A 23,268-nucleotide genomic window follows, 5' to 3' on the forward strand; every position below is an offset into this window, starting at 1 on the left:
GGACGGTGAGAGGCAGAGGCGAGCTGATAGAGCTGTAGCACCAGGCTCCTCTCTGACCTCACTAACTCTCCGATCCTAACACCACAACACAAGACAGAGGAGCTCACGTTACATCGTATTCACTACTGAACACTAATTTGCACATTGACATAAAGCTGGAAGGTTCACTCACCTTCCTCTTTTATTTTGATCTCAATATCTACAAATTTCATTCCGTTTTACCTCCCACTGCGAGAACAGATGACAACATGCAAATAAAATCTTCGACAGCGAGTAATTCCAGGGTAGATGTTAGCGGCAGCGTGCTCGCATGCAAGTGTGCCGTGCAGTCAGGTGTGTGTGTGGTGTGTGATATGCGATATCGCCGTGGCCAAAAGTGAGTATATAGTAGCAGGTAGGTGTGTGTCACTGGATCCCCTCTCCCCCCAGCCTCTCACCTGTTCCTCAGGTAGCCGTCACACTGTTGGGTTGAACCTGCGCTCTGCTCCAGGTCACTTCCCATGGAGTCTGTTGCCATGGTAACAGAACTGCTTCCGGTAGCCGTCGTGTCTGATGAGGTCATCTGATCCTCCATTGGTTAGCCTGTGCCCGCTAGGAGAGTGTTACCTGTGGGACAGGGAGTGATGGTGTCAGAGAAATGCTACATATCTTCTCTGTGATGCTCGTTTAGTTTTTTTATTATTTACACGTCCGTCATCAACACACTGACGAAGACAAAGATAAACACGGACAATCAAAAAAAAATGAGATACACAAGTACAAAATACAGTCATCTATTATTCACCATGTCAACAGCTTGGTAGCAAGTTTGAGGTATCGCTCAGGTTACCCCGTCTCCTCCTGCACCTCCTAACACATCTCACAAATCCTCCAACCCCAAAATCATAAAGGACCGTTTCAAACTCTTACTCACATGCCCCGATGTACACTGAAACAGTTGTTGGTTGCTGTAATACCGAATAAGTAAGCCAGCGAGCAGGTTTGAACAATGCATAACTAAATACAGGCAGGAATACAAAAGTCAATGGATAACAAAGTCACATTCGTATCATGAGAAAATCATTCATTTGCAGAGTTTGTATTCTAAAAACTGTTTAAATCAGCTGCTGTCGTGATTAATGCACAAAGGAGTGAATTCTCAAAGGTAAACTGAAAACACAACCTGTTTTTTGCGCTCCTTTGATTGTAGTTTCCTCTTCTTAATGCAGCGACGAGCTTCCAGTAAGTTCAGCTTCAGCTCGGAGAACTTCGTTGCGCTGTTGTTTCCTTAGAAACGCCTCAGACGTTGGACTTTTCCAGAATCCTCCATCTCCAGTTGGCACTCAGCTTGTCCCCCGCCTCCCCTCACTCAGCACTGTGCTTTCCCTCTTCTCTTCTCCTCCCTCCATCTCTGCTTTTCTATTGTCCAGCTGGGCCTTCTGTCAGCTGAGGCTGTGGCTCTCGTCTCTTTAAAAACAATCCTCTGATTCAGAGTTTTCTCTCAGTAAATCCACGTGTTTGCTTCTCACAGAGGAGTTTTTATGTTCCAGGTCCAAGAACCACGATCGTAAATGTTATTCATAAATAAATCTCACTTTAATCTCATGTATATCTGGTTACTTATTACAGTTTCAAATATGTTTGCATTCCAGGTATGGGTCAAAAGTGCACATTTATCAAAAAGGCAATGGGGTTTCCATGAGCTGTCTACAAATGCATAAAAAACAACTAGGTTTAGTTTCGTCCTCGCCTGCTTCCAAAGCACCTTAACACCTAAGAGAAAGGACACAGATTATTTCCTCATCATTATTGCTACTAGCAACGCTATAACTGTCATAAACACTGACATGACACAGAGAATAAAGGTGCTACCTGATGTGGGTCCACGGTCACTTTCTTTAAGGCCAAAGAATAAATGCTAAAGAGAAAAACAAAAAGAGGAACAAAAACTAAAGGAACAAAAAGGGATTTAATCAATAGGTGAAAAGGGGAAAGAGAAAGACAGTCAAGAAGTTAATACAATAACACACGTCATCAGTACAGAAGATGTAAACTCCTTCACATTCTCTCTTGATAACCTTTCTCTTGTCACGTCACACACAGACTCTACCAGCCACAAGAGAAAGCTTCCAAGATAGAAACAAACAATGTGAATATGTACCTTTTCCTCTATTTCCTTTACTTGTCTCTTTTGCAAGTCAAGCCTGTCCTCCAGCTCTCTAATCCTCTGCAAGGCAAACACAGACGTGGTTAGTGTTGGCCAGATCTCATACAATCGAATAAAAGAAACAGTTGCTCGACAATTAATAAGACCGGAATCCAACTATTCCCGTATACGCTCCAAATTACTCTGCCTCCTTCCCATCATGCCTTCTGTCTCCATGGTAGCTGCATTGGGTAAGAATGAGCTGCCATGGCAACCGAAGAGCAGATTTAACAGTTAACAGTGACTCCATCAGTGAGAGTTAAAGCCCGAGCAGCTTGTTCACTGACTGCAGAATAACATATTAGTGTTAAATCTTTCATCTAGCTGGAGTATAGTATATATATATATATATATATATATATATAAAAAGATACAAATTAATTGGTAAGCACACAAGGACAGACTTGGAAATGTAAAACTAAAACCAGCTTTTTAATTAAATATCATCTGCTCCAAATGTATCTTTGGTGGAGCTGATGCTAATCGCTTCAACCAAACACAGCTTTACAATTCTTAAGGTAATAAAAACAAGCAGGTTCAGTCTTAATTACTAGAACATCGAGTCAGCCAGGACATTTAAAGCCCAACTGTGAGGAAAGAGGAAACTATTTTACAGGACTCTTGGATCAAACTATAAACTGAAGCAGTATTTAGTTAGTAAGTATATTTCATGAGTAGCTGATTGTGTTTTAAGTGTTCTATGGTTAGCGATTAGGAAAACCATGTTAGTAAGTTACAGTACAACTGATTCAAATCAAATCGAAGGTGCAGTGGTTGTTGACATACTGGATGAATCACATATACTGTACGAGCCATGGGGGTAAAACTAACGTGAGGACTGCAGAGTGGAGGGATACGGACGGAGTGTGTGTGTGTGTGTGGGGGGGGGGGGGGGGGGGGGGTATTCAGATCACAATGATATACACACACACTCACACACAAAGTCATTCTGTCTCATCCTGTCACTCTTCTACATATAAACGTCCAGATAGGGTTACAGGTTGTACACACAGGGATACTGCATCTTTCTCATAGCAGCAGAGGTCTGGTGGGGTCAGACGTTTCAGACAGGTACCAGGGGTCAGATTGAGGGAGGGCAGGACTCAGTGATCTGACTTCATTGGTTTTAAGCCTTACCTGCTGGGCCTGATGTAGGAGCTCCATGCGCTCCTGTAAGATCTGACTGTCAAACTGCCGGCTCTGCCGGAGAATCTGACGCCGCAGATTTTCCACGGCTAGCCTCAGCTCCTCCCTCTGCCTGTCTGTCAGCGACTCGGCCACCGCCTGGCATGCCGGCTGCTCCTGCTGCAGAGCGCTATACAGCGTGGCCTCCAGCTCCTCGATCCTCTGCACAGCCAGCCACACACACACACAGGTACACAAACACACACACACACACACACACACATACACATGGACGTGCACATGCGCATGCAGAAACACACGCAGGCATGCACAAGCACACACATGGAGGCACGCATACAAACGGATACACATATGCACACAAACGCACACACACACATACACACACACACCACTGTGACCATGGCAGATATGAGGAACATTGTTCCACTTTATATTAAGTTATTTAGGCTCGACCGTCACATGGCAACTTCATTATATCAACAACACAAACCGTGTTTTTATTCTGTCCCCTACAAATGAATTCAAGTTGCCCGACAGTTCCAGCAGAGTTACCATGTAAAAAAAAAACAAGCTTTCACCAACACAATATAAAGTGGAACCAGAAAGACAAACCAAAATAAAACTGACCAAGTCAGATGGGTAGAGTTATATAGCGAGTGACCGAAGTGTTCACTTTTGTTTTCTGGGTGCAGCCTATTTAAGTCAGGAGGAGAATGTTTTAAGATCATTCACGCTAACAAAATCTAACTTTGAAATCTTATTACACCCATTCTGTCTAGAGTATTTATTCAACTTCACCAGTTGTCTACTTGAAGCAAGTCACACAGGATATTCATGCAGGTATTTCATCTTCACATTTTCTACAATTTTAGAGGAAGTGAATCAACAACTGGCCTTCTCAGAAGATAAAAAGAGCATCAGACCAATAAACAAGAAGCCAAATATCAATTCAGTGCCTCACAATTTAGACTTCAGTGGGAAAAGATGCAGTATCCCGACACAGTTTTACCTTTATGGAGGACGTTGCATTCATGAGGTTAAATGGGGTTCCAAATGTTTATGTCATGCTGGAAGGACAATGTTGCACCATATGCATCCTTGAATCACTTCATCGCGAAGCTTTATTGCTTGTATACAACCTTGGTTCATGTTGTAATCAATATTAACGAGTGCATTTGGTCTATTTGAGAGGCTTTGGTCAACTTTTGTATAAAGGGACAGATATACTGCTCCAGGCTCCGTACCATGTAGGACTGATCCAAGGCCTGCTTCCTGTAGTCCAGCTCTTCCTCCAGGAATCCCTTCTGCTTGCTGAAAAGCTCCTGCAACAAGATGTGATCATATTTAACACAGGACATGGTGTCACAGGTGAACGGAGGAGAACAGTACATACTGTAGAATCAGGAACATTTTACATCTGGGTGCTTTTTGACATTAGAACAGCACAAAAAGAAATCGATGATTCACCTTTTCATTCTCCAGGTCGATCATCTTCTGTGTGAGGGCGGTCTCTGTGCAATCTATCTGCTTCAACCACTGTACAGGGAGGAAAGGCGAGTGATTAATGCGTTCTCAGACGCTAAGGTAGCTGTATTATTACCATCCATATTTAACTTTACAGTTGACTCTAATGTAGTGGCTGTTTTCAGAATAAATTAAGTATTATGAATACGTGTGTCCACTGGGTGTCAGCAAAAACCCAACATGTCAGAGAGGCCTTTCATCACCTTTTCACACAGTGAGATCACGGTCCCTGCTTGGATCACCGCTACCTGCTCCTCATTTCTGAGATTCTACAGGAAACACAACAGAAGTTATAAGAGTCTGAAATTCAAGAACACCACAGATTTAAAAAAAACATCGATCTTATTTCAATCCAACAGTGTGTTTGAACTCACCCCGTTATCCCCCAGGATATCCAGTTTCTTCATCAGCTCAGGAATGATTACATCCTGCAGGTCAAAACCAGACATCATGTTGACTGCGTGTCGCCTCAAAGGGAAAATAGTTTGCGTTTGTGTGTTTTATCACCTTGACTCCCTCCTGGTGACAGTAGCTCTGCAGGGCACTGCTGCTGGTCTCAGGGAACGCCGACATGTGAAGATTGAGGGCAGGAGATCTCCGCTCCCTCTCCTAAAGAAAGTACATACCATGTGAATACTCACACACACGTCTATAAACGTCATGACATCTGCCAGACTACAAGTCCAACTGTAATGTAATAGCTCATCTTAACATTGATGGAGGCGCACTGCGACTGACATGTAACCGAGTGTGAAAAGGGAGTGAATGAGGGATTTACTTACGTGACACTGAAAACATGGTCGGGATCTGCCAAAATGAAACCCATAGATTTAAACGGGAAACCAAACCACAAACGAGGGAGTTTGAAAACACATGCTGAAACTCAAAACTGAGAATGTGACCTCAAACAGATGCCTCTCCGTCTACATTCAGACACACAAACAGACGCAATATCAACCGATATCAACGCCTTTCATCCTCTAGATCAGTAACCTAACTTGTATATTAACCCTAATACTGAAGAACAAAATATTAAAATCTGTAAATTACACTTCTGCCCATCATTCCTTAACCATCCATGGATATTAGCTGCAATCGTATGGAAAATGTAAACATAACGTAGGGCACGCGTGCAAAAATGAGAGACAAAATGAACATAGATGGGATTGAATATTGAACTTAAATACATTTTTATTCAATTAAAAATTACATTCATCTTAACACAACATACTCTCATTAAAAAAATATTCCAGTTCAGTGGAGGGGGTGTGCACACAGCTGCCATGCAAAACAATGCAAAACACAGATGCATAAAGGAGGAGGACTGTGTGAGTGCGTCTGTCTGTCTCTCCGTCTGTCTGAGTCACTGTATGTAGGTCTTGCGTCTGGAACCGAGATTGTTGTTGTCGCCTCCAGGTGACAGTTTGACAATGGTACAGTCTCTTACTTCCAGTTCAAGCACCCTGAACTCCAGCAGCTCATTCTGATCCCGGGCATCCTGAACCTCGGCCTGCAGCTTCGACTCCACCTGCTGCAACACACGCATCTACACACACACACACACACACACACCTTTGTTATAATGGTTTGACAAGGTTTACAAAGCATTATGAACACTAGATATCCTTGTCCTGTAGATATCATAGTTTAGCTAGCTAAGAATCACCCCAAATTATCTCATAATAGCATTCAATCTTCTGAAAATGAATTTAACTATTTTCTTCAAATTATGGCCAACTCATATTACGGGTTTCAAACCTTTTTGGGATCAACTTTAGTACGATTAATAGAAACGAGTATGGACTAATGCAATCTACCTTCTCACGAAGTTCCTGGTTGGTCCTGAGCAAGTACTGCTTCTCCTCCACCCACTTTGAATCCTGCCATAACAACCAAACACAACATCAGCAACAAATTACACCGTCAGCAAGAGGAAAGGAAGGGAAGCATCCACAACACCATCAAATATACTTCCAAATGACACGTGCAAGTGAGACACAAACAGACAGGAACAGAGTGGCAGTGGCAAAGGTTTATTGATCCAGAGAAATAAAGAGCTCTCTTTAGACAACAAGTAAAGGAGCTGCATTCACAGTCATCAAGAGTTGACAGTAACAGGAGGAACAGAAGGCAATCCGAGGGAAAAAACAGCAGAGCAGCAAATCAAATTCACAGATGGATCAAGCCACAGTGGAACAGGCAACACATGCAGAGACGAAGAAAGAACTTCACAAAAAACGAAGAAACTAAGCGTAGTGATATGAGTCATAATCAGTCCAATGTTCCTCATGGTAGTCAGTAGGTAATAATTAAGGTGCTAAATGATAAAGTTATTTTAATCTTCTTAGATTGACAAAATACATGAAAAGGTCTGGCTTAGTTCTCAGACAAAGATGTTTTGTGATGACTTTTGTACATCCATCTATTAAGTCTTTAATTAAGCTAAGCTGCATGTCTGTGGACTGTGGGAGGAAGCCGGAGAACCCAGACAGAACCCACGCAGAGCATGCAGACTCCTCACAGAAGGCCCGTCCAGCCTGGGAATGGAACCCAGGGAACTCTTGCTATGAGGCAAGGCACCAACATGCAGCAGCATTTTCATCATCAGAAAAGGTAAAACATTACTGGTTTAAGATTTCGTGTATATGTATTGCATTTTTTGTTTTTAATCTGACCTGCCGGTTTCAATTTTTGCAGATTCCGATTTTCTTTGGAGGAATTATAATTGATCGTTAAATGTATTATTAAAGAATAATTTCAACGTCCTTAGGTCACTGTAATCCGTCAAAAAATTTGAAATGTCTTTTTACTTTGTCATCTATAGTAGTTATTTACATTAAAAAAACACAATCCAAACGATCAGGATATAAATAATTGTATTTGTATCTGAAAACATCTGTGCAGTAGTATTTCTAACAATGTATTATAAGATGTTTAGAGCTAGTGTTAGGACGTTAAACCAGCCTAGTTCCCTCTCCTATTTTTTATATATTGATGTAAAAACATCTCCTTCAAACAACATTATTTATACGTTTCTCACCGAAGACTAAATTTCACAAAATTACATTTAAATACATCATGATCGCGTTTGAATTTACCTTCGCCTAATACTCATTTTTACTGAAGTGCTGGAACGCATCATAATGCAACCAGATGCAACCTCCGTTAACATTAGCTGGGTTGCTGTTGCTCCACGGCTTATGTTGGACTTGCAGTTGTGCCAATTTGTGAGCTTTTTCAGTCACGTTGAAGAACTTCCACACTGACACATGGCCGATCAGCTGATTGACGGTAACAATCGGCAGCCGATCGATTGGTACATCTCTACTAGTGTATCAATGTCTTCATAGCTGACAGGAACCAGAGTGGTTTAAGCCTCCTCTCAAGGCTCATCATCACTGAAAGGCCCCATAATAAGAAACAGCACCAACAAGGAGGGACAGGGTGTGCAGAAGAACATGCGGAAGTGACATCAGAGGATTCTGCGGCAGACCGACTAGGAGCAAAGCAGCCAGACAGACATGCAGGAGGGCCAGCGAGAGCAGGGCCAGTGAGCTCCCGTCACCATCCCCCGTCTTTGTTACCTGCCCCCTCTCGGCCAGGGCCTTCTCCAGGTCGACCATCTTGGCCTGGCAGCTGCAGAGCTCAATCTGCATCTGCTCACGCGTCTGTGGAGGGAGAGATCAGCAATCAGGGAAGATGCAACTTTACATTCCTAAAAACATGTACTTTAATCATTTACTAGACTTGGAAGTTACAGTATGTTCACTTCCTGATGTCCAAAGTACGTATCGTTTTTTTGCAAAGGAAAGAAAGACGTTTGTTGTTGGATCATGGCTAAACGGTGCAGAGTGATGAATGCGGCAGTACAAACCCTGGCCTCCCTCTCAGCATCCAGACAGCCCCCTGTCTGCTCTTGGAGAAGAGCGTAGGCCCGCTGGAGAGCCTGGTACTCTCTGGTCAACTGACGGAAACGAAGCTCTGACTCTTCACGGCAAAAGGTCTTTATGCAAGGAAAATATAAATGAAAGATATTAAAGACATATTAAAAAGAGACAGGGTCAAACAAACACACAAGCCTTTACCGAAACTAAATATAAGCCCATGAGTTATCCTCAGGTACTACACTCAGCACGCTGGAGCCCCCCGAGGTTGAGTGCCGAGCCCACTGCTGTACTCCTGATACACATCAGACTGTTTGGCCAAACACAGGTCCAACACCACAAGAAAGTTAGCTGATGATGACACAGTCGTGGTGGGCCAGATCTCAAATGAAGACGAGGCGGCATATCTGGAGGAGGGGGCTATCTAACCCCCCTTTTTCCAGACATCAGCAAAACCAAAAAGAGCTGATTGTGGACCGTGCACATGCCACTGGAAATCAACAGGACTCCAGTTTGACCAGCTTCAAGTGGGGTGCATATTATCGAGGACTGTAAATGGACGACCTCAGACAGCTCAGGATATTCAAAGTTTCACAGAAACACGTTTCCTTGACTGCAGTGAAGAGCATCCTGACGGAGAGCTTCACCGTCTGTTATGGCAACTGCTCCTCTGAGGATTGGGACACTACGGGCACCGCGCTGCCCTCCCTGCAGAGCCTACGCAACAGGAGGAGCATGAGCAGAGCGAGGAGAATAAAAGGAGCCTCACTGTTTTTTCCCACAGGCTATCAGAGCCTTGAAAAATGAACAATAAAGTCTTGATGGAAAATATACCCAAGGACATTCACCTATGTATATGTATTCCTGCAATACAGCCATTTACAGCCACTTCACATATTTATTTTCCCTTTAACTTTAAACTATGTTTTGTATACATTTAAGAATTTGTATGTTTAGCTCATTCTGGTACATTTTTTACAGGTGTTTTGTTTACTTTGCTGTTTATAATTTCTTCGACTTGTACAACATTTCACTTTAAGTAACTTACTTGCATGTGTCAATATGTGAGAAATAAAACCTCTTGAATCTTACATCTCAATATTTATGCAGCACATCTTTCAGTTGTTAGAACTGTAGAATATAGTTTAAATTGATTCTTTCGATGTCGACGGAGGATTTTCGTACCTCTTCAAAATCCTCCTCTGGAGTTGCAGGCGTGCGGTCAGTGAGGTCAGTGTTGTAGGAGGTCAGAGAGGAGGTCTCAGAGTCTATCGACTCCTCGTCAAATCCAAAATATGTCTCCACAACATGCCTCTGCAAAAAGGAAGGGAAAACAGAATCAGCACATTGTTAAATAAAACCCATACATTTTGTTTGAATTCAATAAAGCTAATAAATCCACCACTCAGTTTAAGAAAAAGAAATAGCTTCATTTTTTTGCTTATTCACCAACATTTTGTCGATAACTTGGGAAAACAAGGCAAAGTAAATCTGATCAGATCAAGTTTGTTTCTATCAACATTTTTCAAAGCCCACCGAGTCCTTACCATCATGTTTATAAGTCATCTCCTGGCAACCAGAGAAGTACAGGCAGACGAGGGCACAGAGGCAAATAAAGGCCGAGAAGTAGAGGATGAGCAGGATGTACTCCGTCATGTTGCTACTAAACACCGACACAAACCGATAAAGAATATCCCCAAAATACGGCTGTCGTATCTCGGGCTGTACGAGCTGATATGTACAGAGCTCCGGGGCCTTTAGTAACGTCCAGAAAGCACAATTGCTTTCCCACACAGAGTGAAAAAACAGACAACAAAGCTTCTGGTTACAATCAAAGTACTCCGACAGAAAAAACTAAATTCCAGCTTCTCCTTTTTGTCTCCAAGCTCAAGTATGCAGTCCAATAAAGTAAAAGCCGCTCTTCCCAAACCTGTATCCACCTCGCCAAGGTGACAAACTGGTTCTAGCGGGAGAGGTGGGAGAAAACAACTGACATGCGTCAACAAACTCCTCCTAGCAACATCATACTCTAAAATGTCCCCTGGTGTTTCAGCCCAAACATGCATACACCCAATTAGTTACCAGAATCCCCTTTCTCTCTTTATTCACACACAGGGAAGCACAGATAAGTGAAGTTAAACACGGTCGTATAATAACACGAAATACATCAAATAAAATAAAGCAACAACGAAAATAAACAAAAAGTTGTCCTCTCGCTGTGGTGGTTGGTTCATGCAGGAGCTAAATGTGTGCTCAGCATGATGCTCCCACCTGTGAGGGATACTGTCATCACCGTCTCCTGAGCCCAATTACCGGTAAACACAAACAGGCTCAGAGAGACGCACACACAATCAACTAAAAACAGCTCTTAAAGATCAGTCAACCTCAGATAAGGTGGTTGCTTAGTTATGCACCACTGGCCATTTGAAACCACTTACTTTAGACAGTTTGAGAGGTTTCCTCCGGTTCTTTTTGCTCATCACCAATCGGTCACGTTCCTGAAGGCAAACACACAGTCGATCAGCCTCACGGCTGAGCTTTAGACTGGACGCGGTGAGCTGCATCGGCTTCACACAGCTCCATCAAAACAACAACAACAAGATCAAACAAGAACACAAGAAAATCAAAATCAAACTGGACTGATCATTGAGATGGAGTGGTAACGGTGGACAGTAAACAATATTATCATAAGAATAAAGCATGGAGGTCGATTCCCTTGTGGTGAAGGTACAGAAAATAGTGTTGGAGGATGAATAAATGAGACGTTCTCTGCTAATTAGAGGTTGTGTAGAAATGTTCTTACACCAATAATAAATTGCACCAAACAACTGCCTCTTCTGAAAATATATAACCTATTCCTTTAATCCACAGGGATCCAAAAGGCACAGAGGAAGAAATGATGGGGTAGTGCTGGTAGTCCCTGGTGAGCCAAAATGTCTTATGGAGACTAACTCCCAACACAGATAATCTGACAGCCTCTATCGGCCAGTCCTCTCCCATTATACGACAATCTTTGATTCTTTTCCAGAAAATCTTCCAGGTTATATGTTAAAAGCAGCAACACTTGACACACATTAAAGCCAATTAGAATTTGGATCGATCTCTTCACAAAATATCATGTGGTTTGAGTCAAAATCCGGACCTGCGTGAGCTCGTCAATGATCCCACATTGTTCCGAAACCTGCAGCTTTAGGAACTCCACTTCCTGTTCCTCGTGGGCATGGCTCAAGTCTGTCAGGGAGCTTGGCCGCCTCAGCTGCGACTGAATGGATTGTTGCTGTGGGGGGGGCCGAGAGGAGGCGGCTTTTTCCTTCTGAAGGAGAGAGAGAGAGAGACAGAGAGGCGTCACGTAATGATTGTTGAGAGAATTGTTTCATGCTCAAATAGCTAGCTAGTGCCTTTTAGGTGACAGAGAGAAGAGGAAACCAACCGAGGGTAGTGGTAGTATAAGATATTCTGAATGCATCTCACCATCTCGGCGTTGTCTCGGCTCAGGTTCTTCAGTTTCTCCTCCATGCGTTGCAGCGTTTGCATGAGGTCGTCATTCTTCTTGGACAGACGCTTGTTCTTCTCAAACATGGGCTTCATCTGGCTCTCGGCCTCTCGCACCCGCTTCAACTGGACGGAGGAAGGAAACGGGGAGTGGAAACAACGTCATCTTAAGTCTTTTAGTGACAAGGAATTACAGTTTGAGCAGGAGAGGCAAGATGAAGGCTGGGGGGGCTTAGAAAATATGTTTTAACACACATTTCACAGGCATGCATGTTTATTTATGCGTGTATTTCTGTACTCTTAGTGTAACGATGTGTGTCCTATAATCACTGCATGTATTTACGTCCGTGTGTGTTTATTTGCATCCCTATAATCACTGAATACGTGTTCTTCTATGTTTCTCACTAGTTCATTCCTCTCGTCGGCCAGCAGCGCATTCCTGTCCTCCAGTTTCCTGATGACCGAGTGGAGCTCCGCAATCTTCAGCTGGAACCTCCTCATGTCCCGCTCCTCCATCTCCTGTGGAGCAAGGGGGAGAGGAGAGGAGGAGGGGGATGAAAACTAAAAAAGGGAGTACATGCAGGCAGGCAGGCAGGTAATTGAGGTGGATGGGAAAGAGGAGGTGATGGGATGAAGGATGAGATGCCATTTCACTGTGAAACTGTGGACCTGTGTGTGCAGTATACACAATATACACAGTATATATACATTGGGCCCTGCCATAAAGACTGTTTTAAAGCCCAATTAAAGGTTAAATCAAGGTCTAAACAATTATACTTTTTTTCTATGATGAAAATAATATCTAAAATCACAAAAAAGCCTTCAAAAATTCATGTTCGTCTAATACCGTGACATAACTTTAATTCCTGTAATTTGGTCTCATGTGCACATTTGAGAATGAGATGCACGTGTACAGATGCATGCGTCTACCTGGTTGTTGAGCAGGTCCGAGTTGTCCCCCAGCCCAGGCACCAGCTCTCTCTTTGGGCTGCCGTGGTTGTGTCTCTCAGCCTCTCGTACGTGACCCAGCTGCTCGTCCAGAGCGTCCTTCTGAAGCTGAAGCTTCTGGGCGTAGCCGGCCTGCAGCCCCAGGTCCCTATCCAGGGCACACATCGCCCGGTCCTTCGACTTCAACTCATCCATCTATCAGAGGGATGGATCGGGACATGGTGGTGGGGGGGTGGAAAGACTGAGTGAGTCAGACAGACAGCCCATATTAATATCACTGGAATAAGTTGTATTATACAGTGCACATATTTCTGAGATCATGTTGATGGAAATACGATGGAAAATGTTTCGGAAAGTCAGCAAAAATTGTGTCTGGTTTATATGAAGTACATTGTTCTTCTGTTCTATTGATGTGCAAACAATTAGGTTTAGCATGATACAACTTTTAACCTGAAGTCCCACACTGGCTACACCTTTAGTCTAACAACAAGCATGCTCCGTTGGCCGTGAACAGATTAAGAGCGCGACAGTGTTTTAAGCTTTAAAATATAGTGCTCCAGCTGTGATTCATTTATGAAGCTCGCTCTTGCTGTGTGTTCACACAACTTCTTCTGACAAATGTTCCCTCTACTTCCCTCTGTACTTTGTTCTTTAACGCTGTTTTTTCCTGCACTGCCTGGTCTCCCTCAATGAGCCATGCTTTACTATTTCACGACTCTGATTCCAAATATTATTAAGTCTCCTTGCTCAAACATTCCTTTGCAAACAGTAGTTCATAGTCACACTGTATGTAATGGGGTTAATGAGTAACTGCAGCAGGTATAAAGAGTTCTATTTTTGCAGATAAGAACCACATGTTGAGCTAGACAACACAGCAATTAGCCTCTAGCCTTCATACAGGGTCAGTGAGATAAACTTCAGAAGCAGGAAAACGGATGATGGCGGACTATTGGTGAAATTGTTGTTGAGGCAGACAAGGAATAAATACCAGCTGCTGGGTTTGTCAAGCTAACGTATCCCAGGAATAATATGATATGGAGTCATTTACTGAAGGTTAGCTGATTGTGATGGACACAACAGGACACTCTGCAGCGGAGGCCCAAAGAAGTGATCATATGTGGAACTGAATTTCAAAAGGCCCCGAAGACCAATTTTCTCGTTGAGCTTCGTACTTATTGAGCATTACAGCAACAATTTTATGACAAAGATAGAACAGTTATTTTAATTTCATTTCAGAACTTTTTAACGACAAACTAACTTACTACTTTAACTACATGTTCATTTAAATGGGATGACACTTGTGGGCGTTTGCCTGGTTTGCTTATTTGGCCAGACCACTGGCAATAAAAGCACAGCCACACAGCCCTGATGAGAGAGACCAGCTCACACATGGGTGCGATTGATTGTTGCTTATTTGGTCGTGAATATTAAAAATGATTGAGAAATATTGCACGGGCAAGAAGATACTGTAAATATAAATATGTGAATCAACCTACGAAGGTAAATAAAGGTTAAATAGACTAAATCATTTCTGATAAATGTCATATGCTATTAAAGTATACTGTCAACTGTGTCTGAAGGCAATATTTGAATATATTATCCTTCATCGAAAGACTTAGCTAGTGGCCTTGTCCGTTAAAGATAAGACATACTGCATGCAGTGTCTCTAATGTGTGTCGTCCCAGCAGCATGAGGCCTCACCAGGCGGCGGATGTCTCTCTCACAATCACGTTTGATGCGATGCACCTCATCCTGGTGCTGCTGGTAGGCTGTGCGGAGATCTGCTGCTTTGGCTTTATCGGCCTGCAGAGCATTTGCATGCGCCTCTTCAGCTTGTTTCCTGGCTGTCTTTTGCTCCTGGATCTAAAAAAAAACAACAACAACAAAGAGAGTGACACACACATGTATAAACACACGTCCTATCCCATTCGACAGTTGTGATGATAGATGTCCTGTTTGTCTGGAAAGGCTACATTGAAAACAATAGCTTGGCAACAGGCTTTTCCACCCGGTTTCCTGTTTTTCAGCAGCAGATTCACAAAAGTTGACACAGTCCCACATCAACAAACACACACACACAAAATACACATGCCAACAAAAACATGTCTTCTATATACAATGCCCTCAGAAAATATCCAATCTGCAAAACTGATTCTATAATTGTGCGAGAACAAAACAAACAAACAAACCACAGAAGTGGACCGAGCTCTAGTTTATTAGAAGCAGAGCATACTAGATACGGTTTGACAGCAGAATTACAGTTAATACTTACCACGTTCATATTAGTCCACAATCCTCTATTGAAAACATAATTAATGCTGCACTACCGTCCCCTATACATGCTATAACCTACCTCCTGCTGTAGCTTTATCCTCTCCCCATCAAAAGCTCTCCTGGCCTCCTCCCGAGCCTCTCCGAGCAGAGCGTTTTTGAGCTTGTCGGCTGCGCCGTCTCTCAGAGCGTTCACGAGCCCCTGGAGCCTCTGCGCCTCGACGTCCTTGATCTTGATGGCCCGGGCCAGCTCCACTTCATGCTGCCGAGCGAGGGTCTCGCGGGCGGCCGCTATCTCGCGTAGCTTTTCTTCGTGGAGTTTGGCGCGCAGGTCAGTGAGTGCCACAGCATGTTTGTGCTGCTCAAGCTCCCGAGCCTGCCGCTGCTCCTGGAGCCGCTCGCGGAGCTTACATACCTGGGGAGAGTCGGACGTTTTGCCATTAAAGTTGCATCGGAATTCAATCAAGCAGTCATTATCATACAAATCACAGGCCGCCAGTGTGTTCATCCATTGAATTTTGCTTGCATGCATGTCCCAACATCTTCGTCTGCTTATCTTATCATGAAAATGTATTCCATTCAATGCATCTGTATACTTCTTGTCCCACATGGCCTCTTGCAGATGTTTTTTTATGCACAGTGCACACGTTTAAAGCATGGCCCAGTAAGAGCTGACTCCAGGTCCTGTTACTGCTAAGTACAACCATGACAGATGCAGAGAAGGGAACAGAGGCCACAGAGAGGTGGCTTGTGTGTCAATCAGATGACGCCCAGACAGCTTTTCCAAGACTATGTACAGTGTTAGACTGCACATAGTCAGGCCTAACAGCCACCGAATGAATATCATGCTGGTTGGCCATGTGGCGTACGCTCCTCCTCACCTTGCCTCGCTCCTGCTGCAGCTCAATCTGGGTGTCCAGGACTTTGCTCCTCAGTTCCTCGTTGGTGGCCTGCACCGAGTCGGTCATCGCCTCCGATTTGTCCGGCTTCCTGCCCTTCTTAAGGGGCGGAGCCGCAGAGGGCGTGGTTGAGGACATCGCAGTACGGCCGCCCAATCAGGACGGACATAGAATCCAAGGTGTGGCGAAAAATAGGAGGAGAGAGTCAATCGCTGCTCCACCTCCGTGCGAGGCCCTGCATCATCATATCGTTGTCAGCTCTACATCATTGCTGGAGGTTGCTGAGAGTTTCTGTGTGTGAGTGAGTGAGTGAGTGAGAGACAGAGAGAGAGAGAGTCAGTGTTAAAAACTGGGTTACACCAAACTACTCTGCACAATGCACTGGACACAAGCCACATGACGCACCACAACTCGGTCACTCTCCTCTCTAATATACACATGTGGCGTGGGCCATTTATTATCACCTCATCCCAGTCCCGGGACTGTTCTTAAGAGCCTCATAGTGCATGAAAATGTGTCTGATGGTCTCTGGCCTGTCACATCTCCCTAACACTCTCTTTCAGTAGACTAATAAATGAAATAATTAACCTTGATGATTCCTTTTCTAGAGACCCTGCAGTCTGTTCTGTACCTGCTCACATATTATACAGAATAAAGAGACGTCGTGTGACTGTAGTCCACTTAGAAATAAATTACTGTTTCAAATGGATAAGCGATTGATTTTCTCTTGAATCTTTGGACCAGGTGAATGTGGAGCGCAGTTGCCTCGATTACTCTCATTTGATCCTTCCACTTCATCCATCAGTGCAATATAATTGCAAGATTTGTCTCCACCTTTCCTTTTCTAATCATACAGGATTTACTGCAGAGAGCATTATTTATCTCGTTAGAGCCTCTCAAATTACAGTTCAACGAGAGAATGTTCACAATTATTTGATTATGAAAAGAGTTGCAACCAATAAGGTTATCACTGACGAAACAAGGCAAATACATAAGGATTTATGAAGACTAGTTTTCCCTCTACTCCTCGTCCTTTTCCCCACTGACTACTGTTGTGTAATCCGGTGTATTTTGGGCGTATTTCGTTATGAATGACACACATTGCCTGAGGTAAACGTAGACTCCTTTAATCTCTCCCTGGAATGAATTGTGACCCAGTAACCTTCCAGTTCTTTCTGCTGACTATCAAATGAATAATGCAGCGATAAGGCAGCTAAAGCATTAAGACCGAATGCGCCTCCATCTTTAACCACACACACACACACGTTACCAAACATTCATACAACAGACACAGATGGCAGCAATAGTTACCAAGGCAACTCTTGCTCTCAAAAACTCCACTCCGCTCAAAGGATGACGGGAAGAAGGAGGAGTGTCACGGTGGATTTGAAACAAACAGAGGTACAAACAACGGCGTCGTATAGAGGCTGAAAAAACACATGTACACACACACACACACACACACACACACGATTTTGTTATCTGGTTCAATCTCTGAGGTTCACTGAGAGACAGAAATGCAGTGATGCTTGAGGGCGAGGAAGCTTTCTTCCACATGGATTCTTACAGAGCACACTCAGTCAGACATTGGAAACCCATGGGGATGGATGGGTGGGGGGGGTGAGCGACAGGATGGAGGAGGATTAAGCCTATAGTAGAGGAAAGAGAGCAAAGTGAAACCTCTACCAGAGAGGGGAACCAACCTTCCACCATCTCCCCCCCTCTCCTCTTACATCCCTCCACCCCCAAATACTGGAATAGTGATGGTTACTGAGCCGAGGCAATCAGTGATCTCGCTCTCATTCACAGAGACAGAAAGAGACAGAGACAGAGAGAGACCATTCACACACAGAAAGCACTGACACAAGCACACGCTCTCTCACACAGAACAACTAGAGATGGATACAGCTTTACGTCTATGCACACAAAAGCTCTCTACGCGTATTCTCATCACTAACAAACATGTCTTTATTTACAGGACATCTATAGACTTGACTCACAAGTGTAGTGGAATTTGCACACGTAATTTACAAGGACAAAGAATTGTTGTCCGTCCACTTTCCACCCTGATACTGCTTGCAGCATGTTGAAGCATGTTGAAGCATGCCTGTGCCACCATCAGAGACCAAGTGTACCCACACTAAGATGGCATAGTGGATGGTTCCACTGGTTTTTCTTCATCGTCAACTCTTTATCAACAACTTATAGAACATTTTTCACTTGATACGAGTCCAGATTCGTAGATGCCATCAACCACACACAGTTCCCACAAAGTGCTCTGGAGCCACATGTTCCAAAGCTGGCAGCCAGAACCAAACTCTGAGAGTTTATAGGGGAAACTGGGACATTTTATAGATACAAACACCTTTAATGTTAGTTCACCAAAGCCAGCACAGCTCACGTACCTTAAACTACCTCATATACGCCAACGCATAAACAGTTAACCGGCGTATATCGCACTATAAAACGCAAATGTTTCACAAAAACCTCTCAACGGATAAGACTGATGGCCCAGATCAAAGAGTCACCATCGACCCTGCTATCAGCCACATATAGCTGATGTGATCCAATGTGCATAACTGCAGAAAATGATTATGCCTCATCAGTTCAATCACAAGTGATTTTGTGCAAAGAGTAAAACTGAAACAAAAGTGCAGCTAAATGCAGTGAATGGAGCACTGAGACAATCAGCTCAAACAATGGAGCTACATCAGTCGATGGTGAGTGCAAGAAACAAGTGATAAAGAAACTCTGCAGCTGAGGAGGAGTTTCACAATCAAGCAAATTGCAGCTTGAGAATGAGACTCCAAAAAAAAGCGTCGATCAGCATCAATACAGCAGCGTAAGAATATTAGTTGAAGCTCTGCATGATCAAGCTTTTATCCTGGTACCCGGCTAGGACGTTGGAATCTTGATCCCTTGACAACTGCTGAACAAAGAGTGACAAACATACACTGTAGTTTCAGGAAATACCCGTTCTCGCTGTAAAACGACACGACTGTGGTGTAACAGGGTTACGGCAGTACACGGGAAGATTTAGATTTAGGAAGAAATTGCAGAGAGATGTGCAATTGTAATAAATGAGTGATGGCTGAAGGATGTCACCATGATGAATAAACATGCATATTGGGATTAGATTTAAACTTCCATAAAAGGCATGATGTAGGAGATATTTGTCCCTAACTGGCTACAAAAAAATAATTACAATTATTACTACAATTATTTTTCGTAAACACATTTAATGTAGAATTAAATGAGTGATTGTATTACACGTCTGTGTTGTAAAATGAACATGTAATAATGCACTTTAAGGCTTTGTTCTTTAGCAGAGGTTATTAATAGGGTATTTATAGAAGTATTGTATATACAAGTTGTTTCATATGAAGTAAAAGCTGTTGGGTACACAGACGTCTTTGCAATGAACACAAGTTTATTACACACAGATGGACCTCCTCGAAGCTAGACAGACCACACACACACACTCCCATAGCGTCAAACATTAACTAGACTTCAGTGAGACATAGAGGCACAATAAATAGATAAAAGAGCTGCAAATGGGAGGTGAAACAAAGACTCATTGCTTCTCAATCTGGGTAACAAAATCAACAGTGAGGGTGTGGACAGACCGAGATATATATACTCCTGTTTATACGGCACATTGTTTACAATGTCTCATACGTACATATATATACACACATACATTCTCATTGTCATCTCATCACACTCCAGACACACACACACACACACACAGCAGTCTAGTGATACTCCAAAGACACTGTAAAGATCCCACTGAGAGGCTGAGCAGCCAAGTGCAGCACTAGTGGAGCATATGATACAAACTAGACTATGCCAGCAGAATGACTACAAGTTATTGACCCCTAGTCAACCCAGACATATCAACACGAAGAAGTCTCTCTCTCTCTCTCATACATACATGCATGCCACCGACTCAGTTATGCTATCGTTCGTCTCATTGCTCAGGGTTTAGATCTATAGCACACTAACATGTCATTCATTGCTGGAGGTGTGTCATTATGGTCCGTGCATCTATATATGTGCACGTATGCGTTTGCATGCATCTATGTGTAGGTTACCAGTAATAGCCTCTCTCCCCTCAGGAACACATGATAGTGCAGTCAGTAATGTACTCTCTCTCTCTCTCTCTCTCTCTCTCTCTCTCTCTCTCTCTCTCTCTCTCTCTCTCTCTCTCTCTCTCTCTCTCTCTCTCTCTCTCTCTCTCTCTCTCTCTCTCTCTCTCTCTCTCTCTCTCTCTCTCTCTCTCTCTCTCTCTCTCTCTCTCGCTCTCTCTCTCTCTCTCTCTCTCTGCACAGCGAGCACATTAATCAGTACTGGCTGGTGACTAATCCCTGGTTTACACAAACATTAATACACAGCACAGACATTTACCCCTCTGTATCACTCTTTGCATAACGAATACCCTCATATGTCTTTAAGACATGAAGCAGTAAGATGTGGGCATAGCTGACAGGGATTAACCTGGTAGCAGCCCCTTACTCACAGCACCACACTCAGGAAAGCATGTGTGGAAGGTAAGATTATGAATGAGGAAGTATATGAAACCATCATAAATAGACAGTTAGCCTATCGTCCTGTCACAATAATAAGCATAGATGTGTTCCAGTGCCTGCATGAGAGCTATACCCCTTACTTAAAAAAAAGAGACACATAATTAGCACAGTATGCATGCATCTGGGTTTTAACAGGCTGATCAAACAGAAGTGAGTGTGCAACACATGTTGTCTGTCCACTGGGGCGGATTTACGAGCCTCTGGAGCAGAGCTGTTATGACAGACAGGTAGAGTCCATGCACGGCAGAGGACTGGTGTGGTATCAGGGGACATGGTGGAGAAGTGGCCCGCTCTCTAATGAGCTGTCAAATGGGTGATTAGCAGGGTAGAGTCTACACAGAGTCTACAATGCTGACAGCCCGCCTTGTCCGGCTTGCCAACCACACCCCACGGAGACATGCATGGGGGCTGCAGCTGCAGCAGCATCCTCCAGAGTCCGAGGTCGGATGTCCGTGGACTCAGCAACTCTGTGACGTGTTGATGTTTCCGTGTGTGTGAACCGACTGTCATGTGTAGCATTTCCACCGTGCTGCTCCCGGTGTGACGACAGACTATAATGTGATCCACCGGGGGGGCTAGCTGGTAGAGATGCCCCACAGGTTCACGATGCAGACAAAAATGTGGGTCGCTATATGAGGCTTGGCAGTCAACGTTACTGTCGGTAGACCCGCAGCTCTCAGACATGATGTCGGTGGGTCTCCGTTAGCAGATGCAACGCGGATGTCGGATACATGTCACAGCAGCTAACACCCTGTCAGAGTCTACGTGAAGTTATCTGCGATTACAGACCGAGCAAAACTTACCTGAAATGGAGGTCTGGTGGTTCACAAGTGGCCCGATGTTGAAGCGTCGCTGCCTGACGTTAATTCGCTTTACATCCAGGAAGAGAGGCTGGATGAATTAACTCGCCTCCAGCTCGTAAAAAGATGCCGGGCTCGGCTAACTGCTAACAGCGACCGGTTACAACTTTATTCCTCGGATATTACACATTTTCCAGCAGTGAACAGTGGACTGAAGTTGTATTTCCACCACTGATGTATCCTCTAGCTGCAAACTGGATTCAAGCTTCAGGCTTCTCCTCTCTCGCGCCGCACGTTGACATTTCCCTCCACGCCCACACACACACACACACACAGTTGCGTGCACGCGCGACGTCATCCGTTCCTATACATTTCAAAGACACGAGTAGAAAAATAAATAAATAAATAAAACAGTTTCGTTGCCCCGTGTGTCGACGTGAACATGGGGAGGGGTGGGAACAAAAAAAAAACCGCCGGGCGGGCGTCGCCGGCAGCGTGATAGAAGCGCGACACCTGACTGCGTGTTCAAGAATGACACTGCGCGCGGTTAATGCGTGGACACGCAGCCAGTGCGGGAGAAACGTGCGCCGTCAGGGCGTCACAGTGGTACAGAGCATACGGACCATATATGTTACTATACATGGTACAAACACACCAACACAAGAAAACAGTATTTGAAAGGCATAGTGAAGATACAGAATGAACAAAGGATGGAAAAAAAAGGATTTGTCAATACAATGTTTTGCTGTTAAAAAAAGAAACTTAACATTATATTCTTGAGATACCCGCTGAAACAAAGTATTACCTTATACGGCTAAAGTTGCCAATAACAGCTTATTTGTATATCTTTCCTTTCTATCTGCAAGGTTTTTTTTACTTATTGGTAATATTTAAACGTCTTTCATTTCATGAATTCATATTCTTTAATATTTTTATCTTATTGTGTATATACCTGTTTAAAATGTGATTAGCACTCTTGTATCTTGGCTCCTTGTTTTTTACCTGATGTAACCTGCTGTACATGAGATGATGATAGCCATTATATATCATAATATAAGGGCCACTATTATTCTTGCTAGGGATCGTTGTAAAAATAACTTGTTTTTTTAAAAGGTATTAAAGGTCAACCATAATCATTATTGTACACTCACTGTATTTTAATCTATAACAGTAATGCCTTGAAACTATAAAGCGTCACATAAAGGTACCCTAGGCCTCCTAATTCTGTATATTTATTGAGGACAATATGACTCGTCAAATTATAGAATCCAGTGGAAAAAAAATCTGACAACATGAAAGCGGTGTGTGTGACCCAGATTCTGCAGGATGCATTACTTACGCACAGCCGCCTGTCGCTGCCTCTCCACACTGTGCCTGTCTGTCTGCCATTCACAGCGCACCATGACGGCTCTCTGTGGCTGCAGCATATGCCCATTGCTGCAGGGCAACATAGGTCAAAGGAAGTGGAGGGAGAAGAGCAAACAGTCAGTGATGAGTTGTAATTGTCTAAACATAATGTCCTCTCCTGCA

At 43.6% G+C, this 23,268-nt stretch overlaps 1 protein-coding gene across 1 annotated transcript; it reads right to left on the minus strand.

Moving 5' to 3' along the window:
* Window positions 1-1,877: 1,877 nt before the first annotated feature.
* Window positions 1,878-22,056, minus strand: jakmip1 (janus kinase and microtubule interacting protein 1; the record flags this gene model as incomplete). The annotated part of the gene is made up of 22 exons (XM_079268579.1): window positions 21,742-22,056; window positions 16,332-16,640; window positions 15,533-15,865; window positions 14,881-15,042; window positions 13,162-13,374; window positions 12,637-12,750; window positions 12,211-12,357; window positions 11,882-12,052; window positions 11,178-11,237; window positions 9,925-10,053; window positions 8,730-8,858; window positions 8,440-8,523; window positions 6,673-6,735; window positions 6,303-6,401; window positions 5,363-5,464; window positions 5,230-5,283; window positions 5,059-5,124; window positions 4,799-4,867; window positions 4,576-4,653; window positions 3,323-3,532; window positions 2,141-2,206; window positions 1,878-1,928 (listed from the first exon to the last, which is right to left on the minus strand). The coding sequence occupies exons 2-22, from the start codon at window positions 16,485-16,487 to the stop codon at window positions 1,878-1,880; spliced, it is 2,556 nt and encodes an 851-aa protein (XP_079124705.1). The 5' UTR covers window positions 16,488-16,640; window positions 21,742-22,056.
* Between the last annotated feature and the right edge of the window lie 1,212 nt (window positions 22,057-23,268).

The sequence above is a fragment of the Melanostigma gelatinosum genome (genome assembly GCF_949748355.1).
Source record: "Melanostigma gelatinosum genome assembly, chromosome: 5".
In the NCBI taxonomy this organism is placed as follows: domain Eukaryota; kingdom Metazoa; phylum Chordata; class Actinopteri; order Perciformes; family Zoarcidae; genus Melanostigma; species Melanostigma gelatinosum.